The sequence below is a fragment of the Nerophis ophidion genome, linkage group LG08 (assembly GCF_033978795.1).
Source record: "Nerophis ophidion isolate RoL-2023_Sa linkage group LG08, RoL_Noph_v1.0, whole genome shotgun sequence".
In the NCBI taxonomy this organism is placed as follows: Eukaryota; Metazoa; Chordata; class Actinopteri; order Syngnathiformes; family Syngnathidae; genus Nerophis; species Nerophis ophidion.
The window spans coordinates 55,051,704-55,070,788 of NC_084618.1; the positions used below are offsets into that span (position 1 = coordinate 55,051,704).

The window sequence follows — 19,085 nt, forward strand, 5'->3', positions numbered from 1 at the left end:
CATCATTGCAAACAATGTGATGTCATATTGACCACACCCCCTAGCCACGCCCTCACCTCCACAGGTATCTTGGCAATCTAGGGCAGTGGTTCTCAAATGGGGGTACCCGTACCCCTGGGGGTACTTGAAGGTATGCCAAGGGGTATGTGAGATTTTTTTTTTTAAATATTCTAAAAAAAGCAGCAATTCAAAAATCTTTTTTAAATATATTTATTGAATAATACTTCAACAAAATATTAATTTAAGTAAATAAAATGTGAAAGGAAATGCAACAATGCAATATTCAGTGTTGGTAACTAGATTTTTTTGTGGACATGTTCCATAAATATTGATGTTAAAGATTTATTTTTTTTGTGAAGAAATGTTTAGAATTAAGTTCATGAATCCGGATGGATCTCTATTACAATCCCCAAAGAGGGCACTTTAAGTTGATAATTACTTATATGTGTAGAAATCTTTACTCATAATTGAATCACTTGTTTATTTTTCAACAAGTCTTTAGTTATTTTTTTATCTTTTTTTTCAAATAGTACAAGAAAGACCACTACAAATTAGCAATATTTTGCACTCTTATACAATTTAATAAATCAGAAACTTTATCAGTTTTTTTCAACCAAAAATGCTTTGCTCTGATTAGGGGGTACTTGAATTAAAAAAATGTTCACAGGGGGTACATCACTGAAAAAAGTTTGAGAACCACTGATCTCGGGTAAACCTTGTAGTGGTTACCTTTTTCTTGATTATCACAATAGAGATCCTCATTTAAGTAATATGAAAACTAGAGTGGTCATGAGTCTGTGAAGTTACATGATCTGGTTGGAGAAGAATAGTTTATCCTTCCTGACTAGCCTGGGATTATATACCTAAGGTATAAATGTCTGAAGGACAACCGCAGTGGATTAAAAAGAAGTAGAGTATACACAAGTTCTGTGACTTGACGGTGAGACACAAATAATTATAAATAAAAAATAATAAATAATTGTCTCTGGAAACTCTGCTCACATAATGAGTTGTTCTTTTTATTATTCTTCAATTCAAATTCTTTATGTAATCTTTAATCTTTTAAATGTCCATCATGTGTTTTATGTACATTGTCAGTCATTTAGGTTGTTCACTTATGAATATTTTAGAAAAAAATCTGACTTGCACTAAAAGTCAACTTCTAGGAACGTCTGGTACTCGATCATAACCCGAAGGCCACCAGTATCCCCTCCATTGAGGAAGAGAATGCAGGTGAATTATGCACAATAACAAGGTACTTTTATATCCAGTTTAATTCAAAACACAACTTTAATACAAGATATGTAAGTAGGGGGTCCCCATTCTATCCCTTCATCAGTTTGGGGGTCCTTGGCCTGGACGAGGTTGAAGACCCCAACAAGTAAACAGGTACCTCCTCTAAAGAATAAATATACATTCGGTTTCATGTAGAAAAATAAAGACTCCTTTTAGTCTTCATTTTTGCTTATTTTTCAAGTCTTAGTTTACACTCAGAGAAACAACCAAAGTAAATAATAAATAATGAAACGTCAGGCACTTCACTCCCTGCGATTTCAGTTTTGTTCACCAAGGTTCCTGTGAGATAACTTTCAGACATAGGTTTCTTTTAAGTCACTAATTAGAACTTTTGCAACATTTTAGTCTTTTTATCGTTTCAGTTCCCTCCAGTGCTTTGCAAGAAGCTATTTATCTCAATTTCCTGGGTTTGATCTCAATGTAAAAGGGCAAAGATTGTAGAACACAGACTACTTGTATTGCTACAGTATCAAGACTAAATTAACACCAGGACTATTAGATACACTTCACTTAATTTTACATTTTTTTAATCAATTTACTGAGAGTGATACAGCTGTAGATACAGTATCTCTCATTACAACAACGTAGATGTACTTTGAAGTAGTCAGCACTATTCACTGAAAATGAGTCACTGCCATTATTGTCAAAATAGCTACAGAGAACCCAAATTATATAAATGCATCTTTAAATAATTACGTAATGGGAAACTGCACTTTTTTGGAATTGTGTATCATTCACAATATTTATGTGAGATAAGCAAACACGCTTTTTTCCCCCAATGCATTTTAACTCGTAGATATCCGCTAGCATAGCTCAGCTAACAATAGAAGCAATAGGAAGTCAATCTACTGTGCCTATAATGGGCTCTAAAACCTCCATCAAGGTTTTATACGCATGCCGTGAGTATATACAATATTTAATGTAGTAATTGGTCATTTTAAGTATTACGGCAGCACATTGATTTCACAGACACATCACAACGTTTGCCATTTCCAACTATAAATCATGGTGCACTTTATGAGTCAACAATGACTACTTTGGGACAAATGATGATCCGGACTTTTTTTCTGTCTTTCTCGCGATCTCTGGGTCTGAGTTGAATGTCAAAGTTGACCAACTTCTCTACTAATGGCCACAACCTTGTACTATACACGTGAGAGGCGTGATTTGTTACTTTGTACAAACGATCACAAACTCAGATGCTAAATAGGTCAATAGCTTTATAAGCTATTTACTTCTCTGTGATTACGGCGTCGCTCAAAGTAGTTCCTCAGCATTAGCTCTTATCACAACAATGTTGCTGTGAATATTCAAGTCACAACATGTAAATGCAGTATTGTTGGCGGTTTTTGTATGTTCTTTTTTATAGGGCTCTATAGACTACCATTAGCTTAATTGTTGGCCACCTCTTATTTGCCATATATTACAAATTAGAATACATAAAAAGAAGAAAAACATACGTGTTGTCTTACATCCCTACAAAAAAATGCAGTTCCTCTTTAAATGTGTCATTAATTATAATTGGAATAATTCATCTAATGTAAAATGGTCTGTATTTATGTAGCACTTACTATACCAGCATGATACACAAGATGTACATTCACACACACACATTGACACACTAATGGCTGAAACTGCCTTGCAAGACGCTAACCTTGACCCATCAGGAGCAAGACAGGTGAAGTGTCTTGCCCGAGGACACAACAGCTGTGACTAGCATGGTGGAAGCTGAATTCGAACTTGGAACCCTCAAGTTGCTGGCACAACCACTTTACCATCCGAGCTACGCTGCTCTTAAAATTTAATTTAATCATTTAATTCATTATTTATGTCATTATTTATTTAATGATTTCATTATTTATTCACACATTGAAGTATTTTTTCTGAAGATTTTTTCTTGGTTTCTTTCCCCATTGGGCCCTTGTCAGCGCTTCAGCAATGCCTTTTGGCAGATCCTAACACCTGATTAGTTACCCAGCACTTCCACTTTGCAATGATTGTACTAGATTTGTGTTAGCACCGCCAATTGACTTTGACATGTGGACTTTCAAACCAGCCATCCATTTTCCTACAGCTTTTCCCTTTCAGAGTCACGGGGGGCTGGAGCCGAGTCGGACAGATAAAATAAATTCACGAAGCCCTGACATGGGCCAAACAGTACCAAATAAAAAACTAAATCTTTCAATAATTAATGTGTCATTAATTATTATAATTATTATATATTATTATTATTATAATTATTATAATTATAATTACATGAAAAAATTACATCAATTGGCAAATGATTAAACAATTAAACATAATTGTGATTTAAATGACTCAATGAAACTTTGTAATATTTAATTCCAATCATAATTAATTAATGACATATTTAAGTAATTATTAAAATATATATCTATTTATTCAACGTTATTCCACTTGGCCCTACATAAATAACTGGCAACACAAGATAATTGTGTCTTGTAGCGTAATGGTCTGGGGAGCGGCGATTCACAGAAAGAAAACATGATTTCCAACATGTACTGCAAAGTACACAGCATGATCTCTTCCTTTTGAAAACTTGTCCGCATTATAAGGAGCCCAAGCACACCTCCAAGATAACACGTGCCTTGCTGAGGAAGATGCTCCAAGATGAAGCTGATGAATATCTTCACATTAAATATTGGTGTTGCCCTCACTTTTACTGGCAGCTTTTCCCACAATAATATCTGTGTTGAGTCATGTTCCGATGATCTGTCCTGCTATAAAAGTTGTACACTGACTACTCTTAAGTACATCAGATCATGATTTATGCAGTATTGTCCTTTGACAAGATCAAATGGTTGCTGAAATATGAGGGGAGTACTCACTCTATGATACAGGTGGTTTTGTAGGCAATGTTGAATAGTATGTGATACAAATACTACAACACACTCCATGTCAATACGTGTATTGCCAACAGCTCGTTGTAGCACAGATGTTTTGTTCCTTGGGATAACTTTAAGGCAACACTTGATTGTCATGTGTACATACTGCACAATCCCTTTGGCACTATATGAACTCTTATTATTATATATGTTGTCTACCTTGTATTTTTTCTGTGTCATTGCCTGAAATAAATGAATCAAATGAATGAACAACTTGTACTCTTCAATTAAAATAGACTGCAGGAGTACCCGCACTAGGTTTAGTTTTTGTTCCTTATTACTGGACTTACTTAAAACATAGAATATAAATACATACAATGATAATCTATTAGTGCATATTGGTTGTTTCCCCGGATAGATTTTGTAATTTCATCAGTTCATAGTGCAAAATTTGTTTCCTGTACTTTTACTACATTCAAAAATGTTAGTGTTCCCGTTAAAAGTGTCCCCGCACGTGGCGCCTTTGAAGAGCATCTACGCAAGGAGCAAGCAATACAGTAGATCCCTGCTGATCCGCATTTTGGCATTTGTTTTCTCTGCTTTCAATTATCATTTATTTTGAAAAAGTGACTTAAAGAGAAAGTTGTTTGGATCGAATAGAACATGACAGACTTGTATTTAACCCACAATAGGGAAATTACGTTTTTGCATTGCATGTTTTTACATACAGTAACAGAAGTAAAGCGTAATGAAAAACAAAAAATAGTAATAAACATTGAGATAGGCTCCAGCACCCACCGCAACCTTAGGAGGGGCATGCGGTAGAAAATGGATGGATGGAAAACTACACATTGCTCACTAATATGTATAGATAGAAGATAAAGTGCTACTGGGGAAAAGGGAGTGCTGCAGCTATGAATCCAACAGAGTGCTGTTTCACACGTTAATTTGCTCAATTTCTTCCAGTATGAAGACGCTTTTACTAGACGCGATGTTGCGTAACTGAATGTTCACAATGCGGGACAAAACTGTATACTGCATGCCTGTAATGTTTCCAATGTGTGCACTTAAAATTAAAATGAGTTTAATAACTGTGAGGCATGTAACAGTGTTTAGAGAATCAAATAGATGCATTCATAATTCACATTTATGGGTGGTCTTAGAACATAACCCTGGCAAATAGCAGAGATCTACTGTAAAACTTAAAACTTGGAAATAGACACTAAACATTGAATCACTACTGTTCATATTGGCTTCTTTGTTTCTTTAGCATTGCCAACATACAGCGTATGTGTATGTTAGCAACACACATGCACGTGTGTCTAATCTCACATCCATTTTACACCTTTAAGTTCTTGTTTAGGTGTATGAAAACAAAGCAAACACTGGACTGGAAGTTGACAACGAGAGAGTACACATTGACACTAATAATCCCTCTTTGCCCCAAACCTTGGCACTCATTCTTCAAACTTCCAGCCCCCACACTCGGAAAAAGCCTTTGGCCGCATGTGACTCTCGGAAAGTCACGGTGAGAGAGTTGAGGGTGACGTCTGTGACTGTCACCTCTCCTGGACCAACGATAGGTCTCCAGACTGCGTCGGTCATGTCCACTCGGCCAATAGTAGAACTCCACTTCGCTGCCCTCTTTTGACCTAGGAGACAAAAAATAGTAACGCCCTCATTAAACCTCCTGGAAGACATTTTGTCCACTGACCTAAAACAAACAACTTTTTTCTTCTAGAAAAAATAATTTTAGTTATATTTAATAACTGAATTAGAGCTGTTCCAATTGAATTATATTGGACGATTTTCATGACAAATAATGTGATTTGACATCATGAGAAATGCCTTTTAATGCTGATCACAAATGCTGATCCTTTCTGGTGACAAATAGCTAGCAGCTAATTATGGGTCTCAATACACAGTGTGGTGCTGCTCCCCTAAGCTAATAATAATCACCTCTATTATAGCAAATAAACTGCATTTCTTCGTATCTTATCATTATCAGGTAATATTATCACTGGAGGACGAGGCTCAACATTTTACACACCGAGTACAAGCCAAGAGCAGGTATGCTAATAGCTAAGCTAACCTAGATTGAAACAGCAAGAAATAAGCGCTTATTAAAGTTTAGGAAGTGTAGATGGAACCGTGCTGCAGTAGGAAGTAAGCAGATATTACCAGGAAGTTAACAATTAGATTAATAAAAGTCTAGAGAGAGGATACAACAAAATTAACTGTTGATGTGTCGGTATTTTTAGTCAGTACAAGACACTAAATTGGCCCTAGTGTGTGAATGTGAGTGTGAATATTGTCTGTCTATCTGTGTTGGCCCTGTGATGAGTTGGCGACTTGTCCAGGGTGTACCCCGCCTTCCGCCCGATTGTAGTTGAGATAGGCGCCAGCGCCCTCCGCGACCCCAAAAGGGAATAAGCGGTAGAAAATGGATGGATGGATGGACAAGACATGTAAGAGGAGGATCGGCTCGATCCATAAATTGGTGGTGTTGATATTAAGGGTAGTATTAGTATTTGATCGATATTGTGGTTGGATTGATATTTAGATTTTTTATCCAAATCGTGTGTGAATGTGAGTGTGAATGTTGTCTGTCTATTTGTGTTGGCCCTGCGATCAGGTGGCGACTTGTCCAGGGTATACTCCGCCTTCCACCCGAATACAGCTGAAATAGGCTCCAGCCCCCCCCCCGCAACCCCAAAAGGGACAAGTGGTAGAAAATGGATGGATGGATGGACGGATTTTTTGGCCCCCCCTTTTTTCAGACGGTTGTTCAGCTGTTCACAAACTTACCGTTAGGCATGTCAAGGTTTTTTTCTGCTGTATCAAGAATTTCCTCCTCATCATATTCAACCATCTCTTCGCCTGCTTCTTCCTCACCTTCGCTTTTACAGTCGTCTTGTGCTGTACTCACTGGCCTCGAGTCAAGACATTGGTTCTGTGGCCTCCGCTTGTTGTTGTGACAAAGCATCTGACTGCAGTCACTGTACGACTGGTCCTCTTCTTCCTCTTCATCTTCCTCCTCGTTCCCCTCATCTTCCTCTTCCTCGTCTTCCTCATCCAGACCCAGCGAGCGGGTTAGGGAGAGACGTAAACGTGGTCGGGGCGTGTCCGTGGTTTTGTGAGCACTGCGAAGGTCCATGGTATAGACCGTATTCTGAATGAAGATTAGACAAAATTAAGATCCATTAGGTAAATTAGATAAGGATTAAATAATCTATTCACCTTATTATTATTTGCGACTAATGGGGGACACTATAATTAGACCAAGGTGGTCAGGAGGGAGAAGTTATGTAATTCGTTACTGATTTAAAAAAAAAAAAAACATCTCTTAAAGGATCAGTGTTTGAAAAATTACTTTAAAAAAAGTAACGAATGATAGTTACTCATTACTATGCAGAAAATGCAATTAGTAACGGAATTACAATTTAAAAAAAATAATTAATTACTAGGAAAATTAATTATTGCGTTACATTTAAATTTTGTTTTTAAATATCTGGCGTGCAGTATGCACTTGAAAGACGTTTCATGAAAGCAGAATGTGAAAGCGTGTGCCTTTAAAAGGCGGTGCCTGTTGCTCGGTGAAATATGACATATATCAGTGAGAGTGACAGAAAGAGCTATATACAGTATGTGTACATATGTATGTTTATATATATATATATATATATATATACAGTATATATATATATATACTGTATGTATATATATATATATATATATATATATATATATATATATATATATATATATATATATATATGTGTGTATGTCTTAATTATATTATCCAGAAAATAGCGCTCGATACCGTGGTAGAGCGCAATACATGTATCATGTATGTGTGGGAAAAAAATCACAAGACTACTTCATCTCTACAGAACTGTTTCATGAGGGGTTCCCTCAATCATCAGGGGATTTTAATGTAGAGTTCACATACCATGGTTTATATAGGGTACAGAATGGGTAGGTACAGGCAGGCGTAGGGGCGTGGTGATTGGCTCATGTGTTACTACCTAGGAGGTGCCTGGGTGGTATATAATAAACAGTTTCTCTTTTAGGCATAGGTTGCATCTTTTATTACCACAGTTGTACAACAGTGGTAATAAAAGATGCAACCTATGATGGAGGGAACCCCTCATAAAACAGTTGTGTAGAGATGAAGTAGTCTTGTAATTCTTTCCCACACATACATGTATATATATATATATATATATATATATATATATATATATATATATATACATATATATTGGAGGGTAACTGTACACAAAAATTTTGGTTCGGTACGTACCTCGGTTCAGAGGTCACGGTGCGGTAAATTTTCGGTACAGTAAGGAAACAACAACATATATACATTTTTTTGGTTATTTATTTAACAAAGTTGCTAAATCTTCCACCAAAAATATTTTTCTTAGTGGAATATTTGATTTGAAGTAATCGGAAACTTGGATAGGTCAATAATTCATAATAACATTGATTTTGATTCAATATTATGTTTTGAGCAATGACAGTTTGAAAGAAAAAAAAACAGCTTTGTTTTATTAGTCAACTTTGCAACTTTTTCTAAATTACATTCAGCCTTTAAGCTTTTTTATTTCACTTTTGTTTATTTTTTTGTTTATATTAATAGTATTTTTAGAATGTGCCTTGGGCCTTTAAAACATTAGTTGTGGGCGGCAAATGGCCTCCGGGGCATACTTTTGACACCCCTGCTGTAGATAAAAAATAAAATCTGATAAATCTATGGGGAAAAATCAGAGTTTGGCGACGCATGCGCGTTTATCATAACTCTGTCGCTCTCTCTGTCTCTGCCCCTCCATCACGAATGTTGCTGCGCACACAAGTTTTTGTTTTGTTTTTAACCCCCTCTTAACCCTGAACGTACATTGAAAATACACGTAACCCTAACTTAAAATGCTGGACATTTGAGGCATTTAAGAAACTCCACCTGGAGAGCCCCGCAAAAGAGGACATATCCGGGGAAAAGAGGAGGTATGGCTGCTAGCCTGCCGTGTGTTGTTTTTATTTTTGATTGATTGAAACTTTTATTAGTAGATTGCACAGTACAGTACATTTTCAGTACAATTGACCACTAAATGGTAACACCCGAATAAACACGTAAATCAATTCATGGCGCCTCGGTGTGCATTGTTTACACAATGTGCGGTGCGCTACTTAATATGTCCGTGTGGAACTCGTTAGGTACACCTCTGAACCGAACTGAAACCCCCGTACCGAAACGGTTCAATACAAATACACGTACCGTTACACCCCTAATATATACACTAACTGTATATATATGTATATGTATATATATATAAATATATACATACATATACACACATATACACACACACACACACACACACACCCACACACACACATATATATGCAAACATATATACACATTGTGTAGATCTCCTCGACTTAGTTGATAAATAGCTCCCCTACTGAAGAAAATGTGTGTGCACACACCTGGTGTAGATAAAAGCATGTAAAACTATTATTTTGATCACTTAATTATATAGTTTTATCGTTTATATGATTACTTCAAAGCTGATATGCTTCACGTTATGATCAAAGAGGAAATATAAATAAATTGCCATTTACAGAACTCTATCCCCTCATCTATAGATACCATAGCCTGTTTTCTCGTGTTTTTTAGCATTTCCTACAGCATCTTCAGGAAAACATCAGTAGAAGAGGACGCAAAATAGAATACTGGTTGCTTACCTTCTTTTTCTCTTGTTTTTCAGCACATGGTCTAATTTTTTTGCAGGTTTTTTCCCCTGCAAAAAACCTGAGCTGCAACCTTATCGTGGTAGAGGAGTTTGCGTGTCCCAATGATCCTAGGAGCTATGTTGTCCGGGGGCATAAAGCCCCCTGGTAGGGTCTCCCAAGGCAAACAGGTTCTAGGTGAGGGATCAGACAAAGAGCAGCTCGAAGACCTTTATGAAGAAGAAAAAGCATGGACCCAGATATCCCTCGCCCGGACGCGGGTCACCGGGGCCCCCCTCTGGAGCCAGGCCCGGAGGTGGGGCACGATGGCGAGCGCCTGGTGGCCGGGCCTGTTCCCATGGGGCCCGGCCGGGCACGGCCCGAAGAGGCAACGTGGGTCACCCCTCCAATGGGCTCACCACCCATAGCAGGGGCCATAGAGGTCGGGTGCAATGTGAGCTGGGCGGAAGCCGAAGGCAGGGCACTTGGCGGTCAGATCCTCTGCTACAGAAGCTAGCTCTTGGGACGTGGAACGTCACGTCACTGGGGGGGAAAGAGCCTGAGCTAGTGCGCGAAGTCAAGAAATTCCGGCTGGATATAGTCGGACTCACTTCGACGCACAGCAAGGGCTCTGGAACCACTTCTCTCGAGAGGGATTGGACCCTCTTCCACTCTGGCGTTGCCGGCAGTGAGAGGCGACGGGCTGGGGTGGAAATTCTGGTTTCCCCCCGGCTCAAAGCCTGTACGTTGGAGTTCAACCCGGTGGACAAAAGGGTAGCCTCTCTCCGCCTTCGGGTGGGGTTACGGATCCTGACTGTTGTTTGTGCTTACGCACCAAGCAGCAGTTCAGAGTACCCACCCTTTTTGGGAACACTCGAGGGAGTACTGGAAAGTGCTCCCCCGGGTGATTCCCTTGTCCTACTGGGAGACTTCAACGCTCACGTTGGCAACGACAGTGATTGGGAAGAATGGCCGCCCGGATCTGAACCCGAGTGGTGTTTTGTTATTGGACTTTTGTGCTCGTCACAGTTTGTCCATAACAAACACCATGTTCAAACATAAGGGTGTCCATATGTGCACTTGGCACCAGGACACCCTAGGCCGCAGTTCCATGATCGACTTTGTAGTTGTGTCATCGGATTTGCGGCCTTATGTTTTGGACACTTGGGTGAAGAGAGGGGCGGAGCTTTCTACCGATCACCACCTGGTGGTGAGTTGGCTGCGATGGTGGGGGAGGATTCTGGACAGACCTGGGAGGCCCAAACGCATTGTGAGGGTCTGCTGGGAACGTCTGGCAGAGTCTCCTGTCAGACAAAGTTTCAATTCCCACCTCCGGAAGAACTTTGAACATGTCACGAGGGAGGTGCTGGACATTGAGTCCGAGTGGACCATGTTCCGCACCTCTATTGTCGAGGCGGCAGATCGGAGCTGTGGCCGCAAGATAGTTGGTGCCTGTCGGGGCGGCAATCCTAAAACCCCTTGGTGGACACCAGCGGTGAGGGATGCCGTCAAGCTGAAGAAGGAGTCCTATCGGGTCCTTTTGGCTCATAGGACTCCGGAGGCAGTGGACAGGTACCGACAGGCCAAGCGGTGTGCAGCTTCAGCGGTCACGGAGGCAAAAACTCAGACATGGGAGGAGTTCGGGGAAGCCATGGAAAACGACTTCCGGACGGTTTCAAAGCGATTCTGGACCACCGTCCGCCGCCTCAGGAAGGGGAAGCAGTGCATTATCAACACCGTGTATGGTGGTTTCAAAGCGATTCTGGACCACAGTCCACCGCCTCAGGAAGGGGAAGCAGTGCACTATCAACACCGTGTATGGTGCGGATGGTGTTCTGCTGACCTCAACTGCGGATGTTGTGGGTAGGTGGAAGGAATATTTCGAAGACCTCCTCAATCCCACCAACACGTCTTCTTATGAGGAAGCAGTGCCTGGGGAATCTGTGGTGGACTCTCCTATTTCTGGGGCTGAGGTCGCTGAGGTAGTTAAAAAGCTCCTCGGTGGCGAGGCCCCAGGGGTGGACGAGACCCGCCCGGAGTTCCTTAAGGCTCTGGATGCTGTGGGACTGTCTTGGTTGACAAGACTTTGCAGCATCGCGTGGACATCGGGGGCGGTACCTCTGGATTGGCAGACCGGGGTGGTGGTTCCTCTCTTTAAGAAGGGGGACCGGAGGGTGTGTTCCAACTATCGTGGGATCACACTCCTCAGCCTTCCCGGTAAGGTTTATTCAGGTGCACTGGAGAGGAGGCTACGCCGGATAGTCGAACCTCGGATTCAGGAGGAACAGTGTGGTTTTCGTACTGGTCGTGGAACTGTGGACCAGCTCTATACTCTCGGCAGGGTTCTTGAGGGTGCATGGGAGTTTGCCCAAGCAGTCTACATGTGCTTTGTGGACTTGGAGAAGGCATTCGACCGTGTCCCTCGGGAAGTCCTGTGGGGAGTGCTCAGAGAGAATGGGGAATCAGACTGTCTTATTGTGGCGGTCCGCTCCCTGTACGATCAGTGCCAGAGCTTGGCCCGCATTGCCGGCAGTAAGTCGAACACATTTCCAGTGAGGGTTGGACTATGCCAAGGCTGTCCTTTTTCACCGATTCTGTTCATAACTTTTATGGACAGAATTTCTAGGCGCAGTCAAGGCGTTGAGGGGTTCCGGTTTGGTAGCCGCAGGATTAGGTCTCTGCTTTTTGCAGATGATATGGTCCTGATGGCTTCATCTGACCGGGATCTTCAGCTCTCGCTGGATCGGTTCGCAGCCGAGTGTGAAGCGACCAGAATGAGAATCAGCACCTCCAGGTCCGAGTCCATGGTTCTCGCCCGGAAAAGGGTGGAATGCCATCTCCGGGTTGGGGAGGAGACCCTGCCCCAAGTGGAGGAGTTCAAGTACCTAGGAGTCTTGTTCACGACTGAGGGAAGAGTGGATCGTGAGATCGACAGGCGGATCGGTGCGGCGTCTTCAGTAATGCGGACGTTGTACCGATCCGTTGTGGTGAAGAAGGAGCTGAGCCGGAAGGCAAAGCTCTCAATTTACCGGTCAATCTACGTTCCCATCCTCACCTATGGTCATGAGCTTTGGGTCATGACCGAAAGGATAAGATCACGGGTACAAGCAGCCGAAATGGGTTTCCTCCGCCGTGTGGCGGGGCTCTCCCTTAGAGATAGGGTGAGAAGCTCTGCCATCCGGGAGGAACTCAAAGTAAAGCCGCTGCTCCTTCACATCGAGAGGAGCCAGATGAGGTGGTTCGGACATCTGGTCAGGATGCCACCCGAACGCCTCCCTAGGGAGGTGTTTAGGGCACGTCCAACCGGTAGGAGGCCACGGGGAAGACCCAGGACACGTTGGGAAGACTATGTCTCCCGGCTGGCCTGGGAACGCCTCGGGATCCCCCGGGAAGAGCTAGACGAAGTGGCTGGGGAGAGGGAAGTCTGGGCTTCCCTGCTTAGGCTGTTGCCCCCGTGACCCGACCTCGGATAAGCGGAAGATGATGGATGGATGGATGTTTTTTTTCCCTCTTGAGGGTGATCTTGATTTTGGAGATCGCATTAGGCTTGAGTCATAACCCGAAAATAGCATAATTCAGGATGATGATGCGACCAAAACAAACACTAGACAATATGAAATTGCCTCCAGTCTTTTGGAGGTGACAACAACAGACATCTTAGATGCAGGCCCGCAAAGTGGGTAGTCCAATATTTGCGGAAACTGAGTTGAAAACAAGCAAAAATCTCTACTGTGTTTAGTTTGGGGATCATTTTTACCTGTACATATGATTAAAGGTCCAGAATTATGAAATAAGTGCCATTGTTGTCAGCATTGGAGGGGTCCCTAAATGAAACTTAACCTGCAGCAGGAGTCTTTTGGCCTTGGATCCTTTCCTCTTGTGACTCAGCATCCTGTCCCTCTGCTCCCTAGGAAAAACAAGACTGTCAACAGTCTGATAAATTGATCATCAATCCTGTCAAGCTCACTGAGTCATTCACTTGTCACCCAAGCAAATCATTCAGCATAATTCTGGTTCCATAAAACCTTACTTCTCTTCGTAGGCTTGGACTAAACGCTGATCCAGAATGTGTTCCTCAGGTTCCCACGTGCTGTACCTGTATAAGGTTAGACAAGCAATGCATATTACGATAGTCTGAACCTATTGTCACTGAACACTTTACTTATTCATCGTACAGTACAGTATCTATTCACTGGGATTACATTCTGAGACCCCCCATAAAGTGCAAAAGACACACTCATAAAATGTATATTTTTGACCCTACGTCCTATACTAGGCCTCACACACTTATTAACCTCTAAATATCCGCATTTGTCTGGACATAATCTTAATTCAGGATCTTTTTTTTTTCTCATGTCGTACTCACTTTGGAGGCCATCCTTTCCATTTCAACAGGTACTCCACGTTTCCCTGTGGAAAGATGAGGTTTTAAGTTACCAGAGATAAGATAATTGGACTTATTTTAGAGGATATAATAATACTGAGAAACACAAAGACATCCTTTTAACGCTTGTGATTATACGGAATTCAAACATTACCTGTACTTACGTGATTTACTGTACGGTATTTGCCCAATGTTACAAGAGAAGGTCACATTCTTAATGTCAAATAGATATTAATTAGATACGGGTCCCAGGTTCGATCCTGGGCTCGGGATCTTTCTGTGTGGAGTTTGCATATTCTTGCAGTGACTGCATGGGTTCCCTCAGGGTTCCTCCTACCTCCAAAGACATGCACCTGAGGATAGGTTCATTGGCAACACTAACTTGTGAGTGTGAATGTTGTCTGTCTATCTGTGTTGGCCCTGCGATGAGGTGGCGACTTGTCCAGGGTGTACCCCGCCTTACACACATGTTCAGCTGAGATAGGCTCCAGCACCCCCCGCGACCCCGTAAGGGACAAGGTGTAAAAATGGATGGATGGATGAACTACAGTCTGACTTTGATACAACAGTATATCATCCTGGGGGACGGCGTGGCGCAGTGGGAGAGTGGCCGTGCGCAACCCGAGGGTCCCTGGTTCAAATCCCACCTAGTACCAACCTCGTCACGTCCGTTGTGTCCTGAGCAAGACACTTCACCCTTGCTCCTGATGGGTGCTGGTTGGCGCCTTGCATGGCAGCTCCCTCCATCAGTGTGTGAATGTGTGTGTGAATGGGTAAAATGTGGAAGTAGTGTCAAAACGCTTTGAGTACCTTGAAGGTAGAAAAGCACTATAAAAGTACAACCCATTTATCATTTATCATTTATCCTCCAATCCCTGCAAATGGTGACACTTATCCAAACTCTGTATCTTTGCATGTTTACAAAGGCAAACGTGTAACATATATATGTTATACCTGAAAAATAACTTGTCACATTGATGTGGAAATGAAGCATATTTACCACGTGTAGTACTCCAGCTCGCCTCTTGGTGGCAGAGGAAACACGTTATAAAAGCAGTACAAGTTATGATTTATTGTGGCCTTATTAACATATATTCCTCATGTATTGTTATCAAAAATTTTAAATTTTGCTCTTTTTCATTCATCAATTGATCGATCACTGTTTGCCTTAATTCCCAATCGAAATAGACGTTCATCTTATCTCATTCATTAAGATGCAGAAGTGTCCCTGCACGTGCTATCTAACTATAGCTAGCTATCTTGCTAGTCTGTCTTTTTGGACACTAACTTGCTGTCATTAGCCTTTATAATCTGCATTTACTGCTGATCAATACTGTTTAAAGGGGCTATAAAGCCCGGTTAACAAGCAACCACAAAGAGTTATTGGACTAAATATTCTCACAGGTATGCGTTAGCTGATTGACAGGACGACTATATTCAATAATTTCAAAAAATGACGATAGATTGATTGACATACTTGCCAACCCTCCCGGATTTTCCGGGAGACTCACGAAATTCAGCGCCTCTTCCGAAAACCTCCCGGGACAAATTTTCTCCCGAAAATCTCCCGAAATTCATGAGAACCTGACTCAGCAATGTTGTGACCCTCCCTCTTAAACAGGACAATACTGCCATCTACTGTACATAAAACAGAATATAATGTGCTTTATTGAACCCTGGGGGAAATTCAGCACCACAGTTCGCTCACAACAAACAATGACAATAATAAATATTATAATATATATAATATATTATATATATAATATATTAATATATAAATATATTCCACATATATTCTACATTTAAGTACAGTCAAGGAACATATGCATTAGGGAGTCTGTTCAGAAGCCAAAAGTAAAGAGACGTAACTTCATCATGTCGCCTGGTTATTGACTCCAACCCAATATATTACACCGTCGACGAGCAAAATGAAGAAATATGCTTGCAAGTTCCAGAACGATTGGAAACAAGAATTTCAGTTTATCCAGGAGAGTTTGAAGGGGAAGGGGTATGTTGCCTGTAAATTTTGTAGAACAGACTTCTCCATTGAACATGGCGGCCGAACGGATATACTCAGCCATGAACGGTCAGCGAAGCACAAGGAGTCCGCAGCGCAGCATCGTTCACAACCCAGTATTATGGGCCACCTCGCAAAATGGACACCCGATGGTGTATCTTATGCTGAAACAAAGATAGCTATGCTGATAGCTGCAAGCAACATCCTGTTCTCGTTTGCGGATGTCTACAACAAATCCGTGAAGGATATATTACCGGATTCAGAGATCGCTCGCCAATACGCAAATGGCAGAACAAAGGTTACTCAAATAGTGAAAGGTAAGTGTTGTTGGTTTTTTTTTAGTAACCAGCAAGCACAGTACAGTTAGAACAACTGTATTTTTATTACTGTGTATTTGATGGGTGCAGTCGGAAATTGTTTTATTTTTTTTTATTATTTATTTTTTGTGGCGGCCGTTTTTCTTTCGTGGTTGGCTGCCACAAATAAATGAATGTGTGGGAAACCCTGATATATATATATATATATATATATATATATATATATATATATATATATATATATATATATATATATATATATATATATATATATATATATATGTATATTTATGAAATGTATATGAAATACTCGAGTTGAATTATACTCCTCCCCTTTTAACCACGCCCCCTCCCTAAATCGGAGGTCTAGGTTGGCAAGTATGATGATTGAGTAGATTGCACAGTACAGTACATATTCCGTACAATTGACCACTAAATGGTAACACCCGAATAATTTTTTCAACAAGTCGGGGTCCACGTTAATCAATTCATGGTAAAGCTATAGTATTATAGCACATAAATAACAGGTGGAATGGCTTGTCTACTCTTAAACATGTTTCAAAAGTTCATTAAAACTGTAGCAAAAATATAAATACTTGAATATGGGAACTGAAATAACCAATGAGCTTTTTTTTGAGCGAAATCCTAAAGCAGCAACACAAAATGTGTTCATTTGTATGAAAACATAGTGAGCAAGGCAACAGGCCCCCAGCAAAAGGTTGCCAGCAGTTATGGTGGTTAAATAAACACTTGACACGCTTAACTGCTTTGCAGCAAGAAAACAACAACAACAACAACAAACATCTTTAAAGCATATAACCAGTTTAGCTGCCCTTGTAATCTGCCATGCACACTCTTTGATCCACGGCGCCTTGCTTCCTTCCAAACTACACGTTTACAAGGTGAAAGGAAAACGGGTCAATGTTGGAGATTTGAACCGAAGTGATTGTTGTAGAGTCTATAACAGATGTAAATGTTACCTTCCGAACTCTTTTCTTGACGATTGATTCCACGGCAAACACTTGCTCGCCGATGGCTGACAGCTCCATCAGCGCGCGCGTCTCCGACCTGCCAAAAAGTGGGGTCTTATCTCCGCCTCAAGCCGAGCTGGCGAGAGCCGCTAACACTTCCAGCACGACCACCAAGTTGTCGTCCCGACAGTTTATTTGGTTATTCAAATGGCGCAATTGGGAAGTTTCCGGTGTGTCCGTTTGATTTGAAAAGAATCTGCGACACATCTGCACACAGCACAGCGCGAGCCCGTTTGGTGCGTGCGCGCGCCCCGCTCTACTTGGGTGCGCACGCCCCCTCGTGGTCAGAATGTGAGCGAGCACGCAAGGCATGACTGCGCGAGCCGAATGCACGGGTGTCTAAATTGTCTATTTTTCATCCATCCATCCATTTCTACCGCTTATTCCCTTTTGGGGTCGCGGGGGGTATTTTGGAAATAAAATTTAACAAAAAAAAAAAACAATCTGTCAATAGTATAAGTTGAAAAAATGCTTAAAAGTAACGAGAAAAGTTTAGAATAATACTAAAAATAACATACCGAGTCACCTCTAACACGTAGCTGACATGATGGGCCTTATTCTTTTTAAACTTCAAACATCTCCATCCCTTCATCCATTTCCTACCGCTTGTCCCTCTGGGGGTAGCAGGGGTGCTGCAGCCTATCCCAGCTGCACTCAGGGGGAAGGCCGCGGGGTCCTGGACAAGTCATCACCTCATCGCAGCTTCAAACGTACCAATAAAGCTTATTTTGCAGGCAACAAAATGTCACATTGTAAGAAGAGAGTGTTTCGAGGAGTTGTTTGAAATTCGCTGAAAGTTTAATTTTTCCAAATCAAAAATCATAACAAAAAACGGTGGTCTGGCGAGGAATTCATGCCCTCCAGGCATCTGCGCATGTGTATAAATCCAAGGAATGCAAAAATGAAGACTTATTTTACAATCATTATTTAAATAAAGCTGTTCTTGCGGCACTTGATTTTTGACATTTTCACATAAAACCATAACCTAAAACATTACATTAAATCGTTTGATAGTTTGAGGGGTAGAAAATACATATAAAAAAAAAAAAAAAAAATATATATATATATATATATATATATATATATATATATATATATATATACACACACACACACACACACATTTTCTGCCGCTTATTCCAATCAGGCGGAATGCGTGTACACCTTGGACAAGTCGCCATCTCATTGCAGGGCCAACACAGATAGACAGTCAACATTCACACACTAGGGCCAATTTAGTGTTGCCAATCAACCTATCCCCAGGTGCATGTCTTTGGAAGTGGGAGGAAGCCGGAGTACCCGGAGGGAACCCACGCATTCACGGGGAGGAGATGCAAACTCCACACAAAAAGATCCCAAGCCCAGGATTGAACCCAGGACCACTTATGACCTTCGTATTGTGAGGCAGACACACTAACCCCTCTGTCACCATGAAGCCTATTTTGGTTTCATCTGACCACA

General features: G+C 41.3%; 1 protein-coding gene across 2 annotated transcripts; it reads right to left on the minus strand.

Annotated features, from left to right (window-relative positions):
- Nucleotides 1–1,256: 1,256 nt before the first annotated feature.
- On the minus strand, nt 1,257–17,843 carry cbx7b (chromobox homolog 7b). 2 transcript variants are annotated; one of them, XM_061908987.1, is made up of 6 exons: nt 17,574–17,843; nt 14,242–14,285; nt 13,906–13,971; nt 13,716–13,782; nt 7,038–7,314; nt 1,257–5,794 (listed from the first exon to the last, which is right to left on the minus strand). In XM_061908987.1, exons 1-6 carry the CDS (start codon nt 17,640–17,642, stop codon nt 5,607–5,609), a joined length of 711 nt encoding a protein of 236 aa, XP_061764971.1. In that variant the 5' UTR covers nt 17,643–17,843; the 3' UTR covers nt 1,257–5,606. The 2 variants fall into 2 exon arrangements, with proteins under 2 accessions (XP_061764971.1, XP_061764970.1); XM_061908986.1 differs by having other exon boundaries at nt 6,951–7,314.
- Nucleotides 17,844–19,085: the final 1,242 nt, after the last annotated feature.

What these genes read in the sequence shown, in the direction of transcription:
- cbx7b (XM_061908986.1), bottom strand. Translation starts at nt 17,642, where the DNA reads ATGGAGCTGTCAGCCATCGGCGAGCAAGTGTTTGCCGTGGAATCAATC. An exon ending in TGGAAAGGATGGCCTCCAAA is followed by an intron (nt 13,972 to 14,241) that starts GTGAGTACGACA and finishes AACCTTATACAG; the next exon opens with GTACAGCACGTGGGAACCTG. An exon ending in CCAAAAGACTCCTGCTGCAG is followed by an intron (nt 7,315 to 13,715) that starts GTTAAGTTTCAT and finishes ATCTTCATTCAG; the next exon opens with AATACGGTCTATACCATGGA.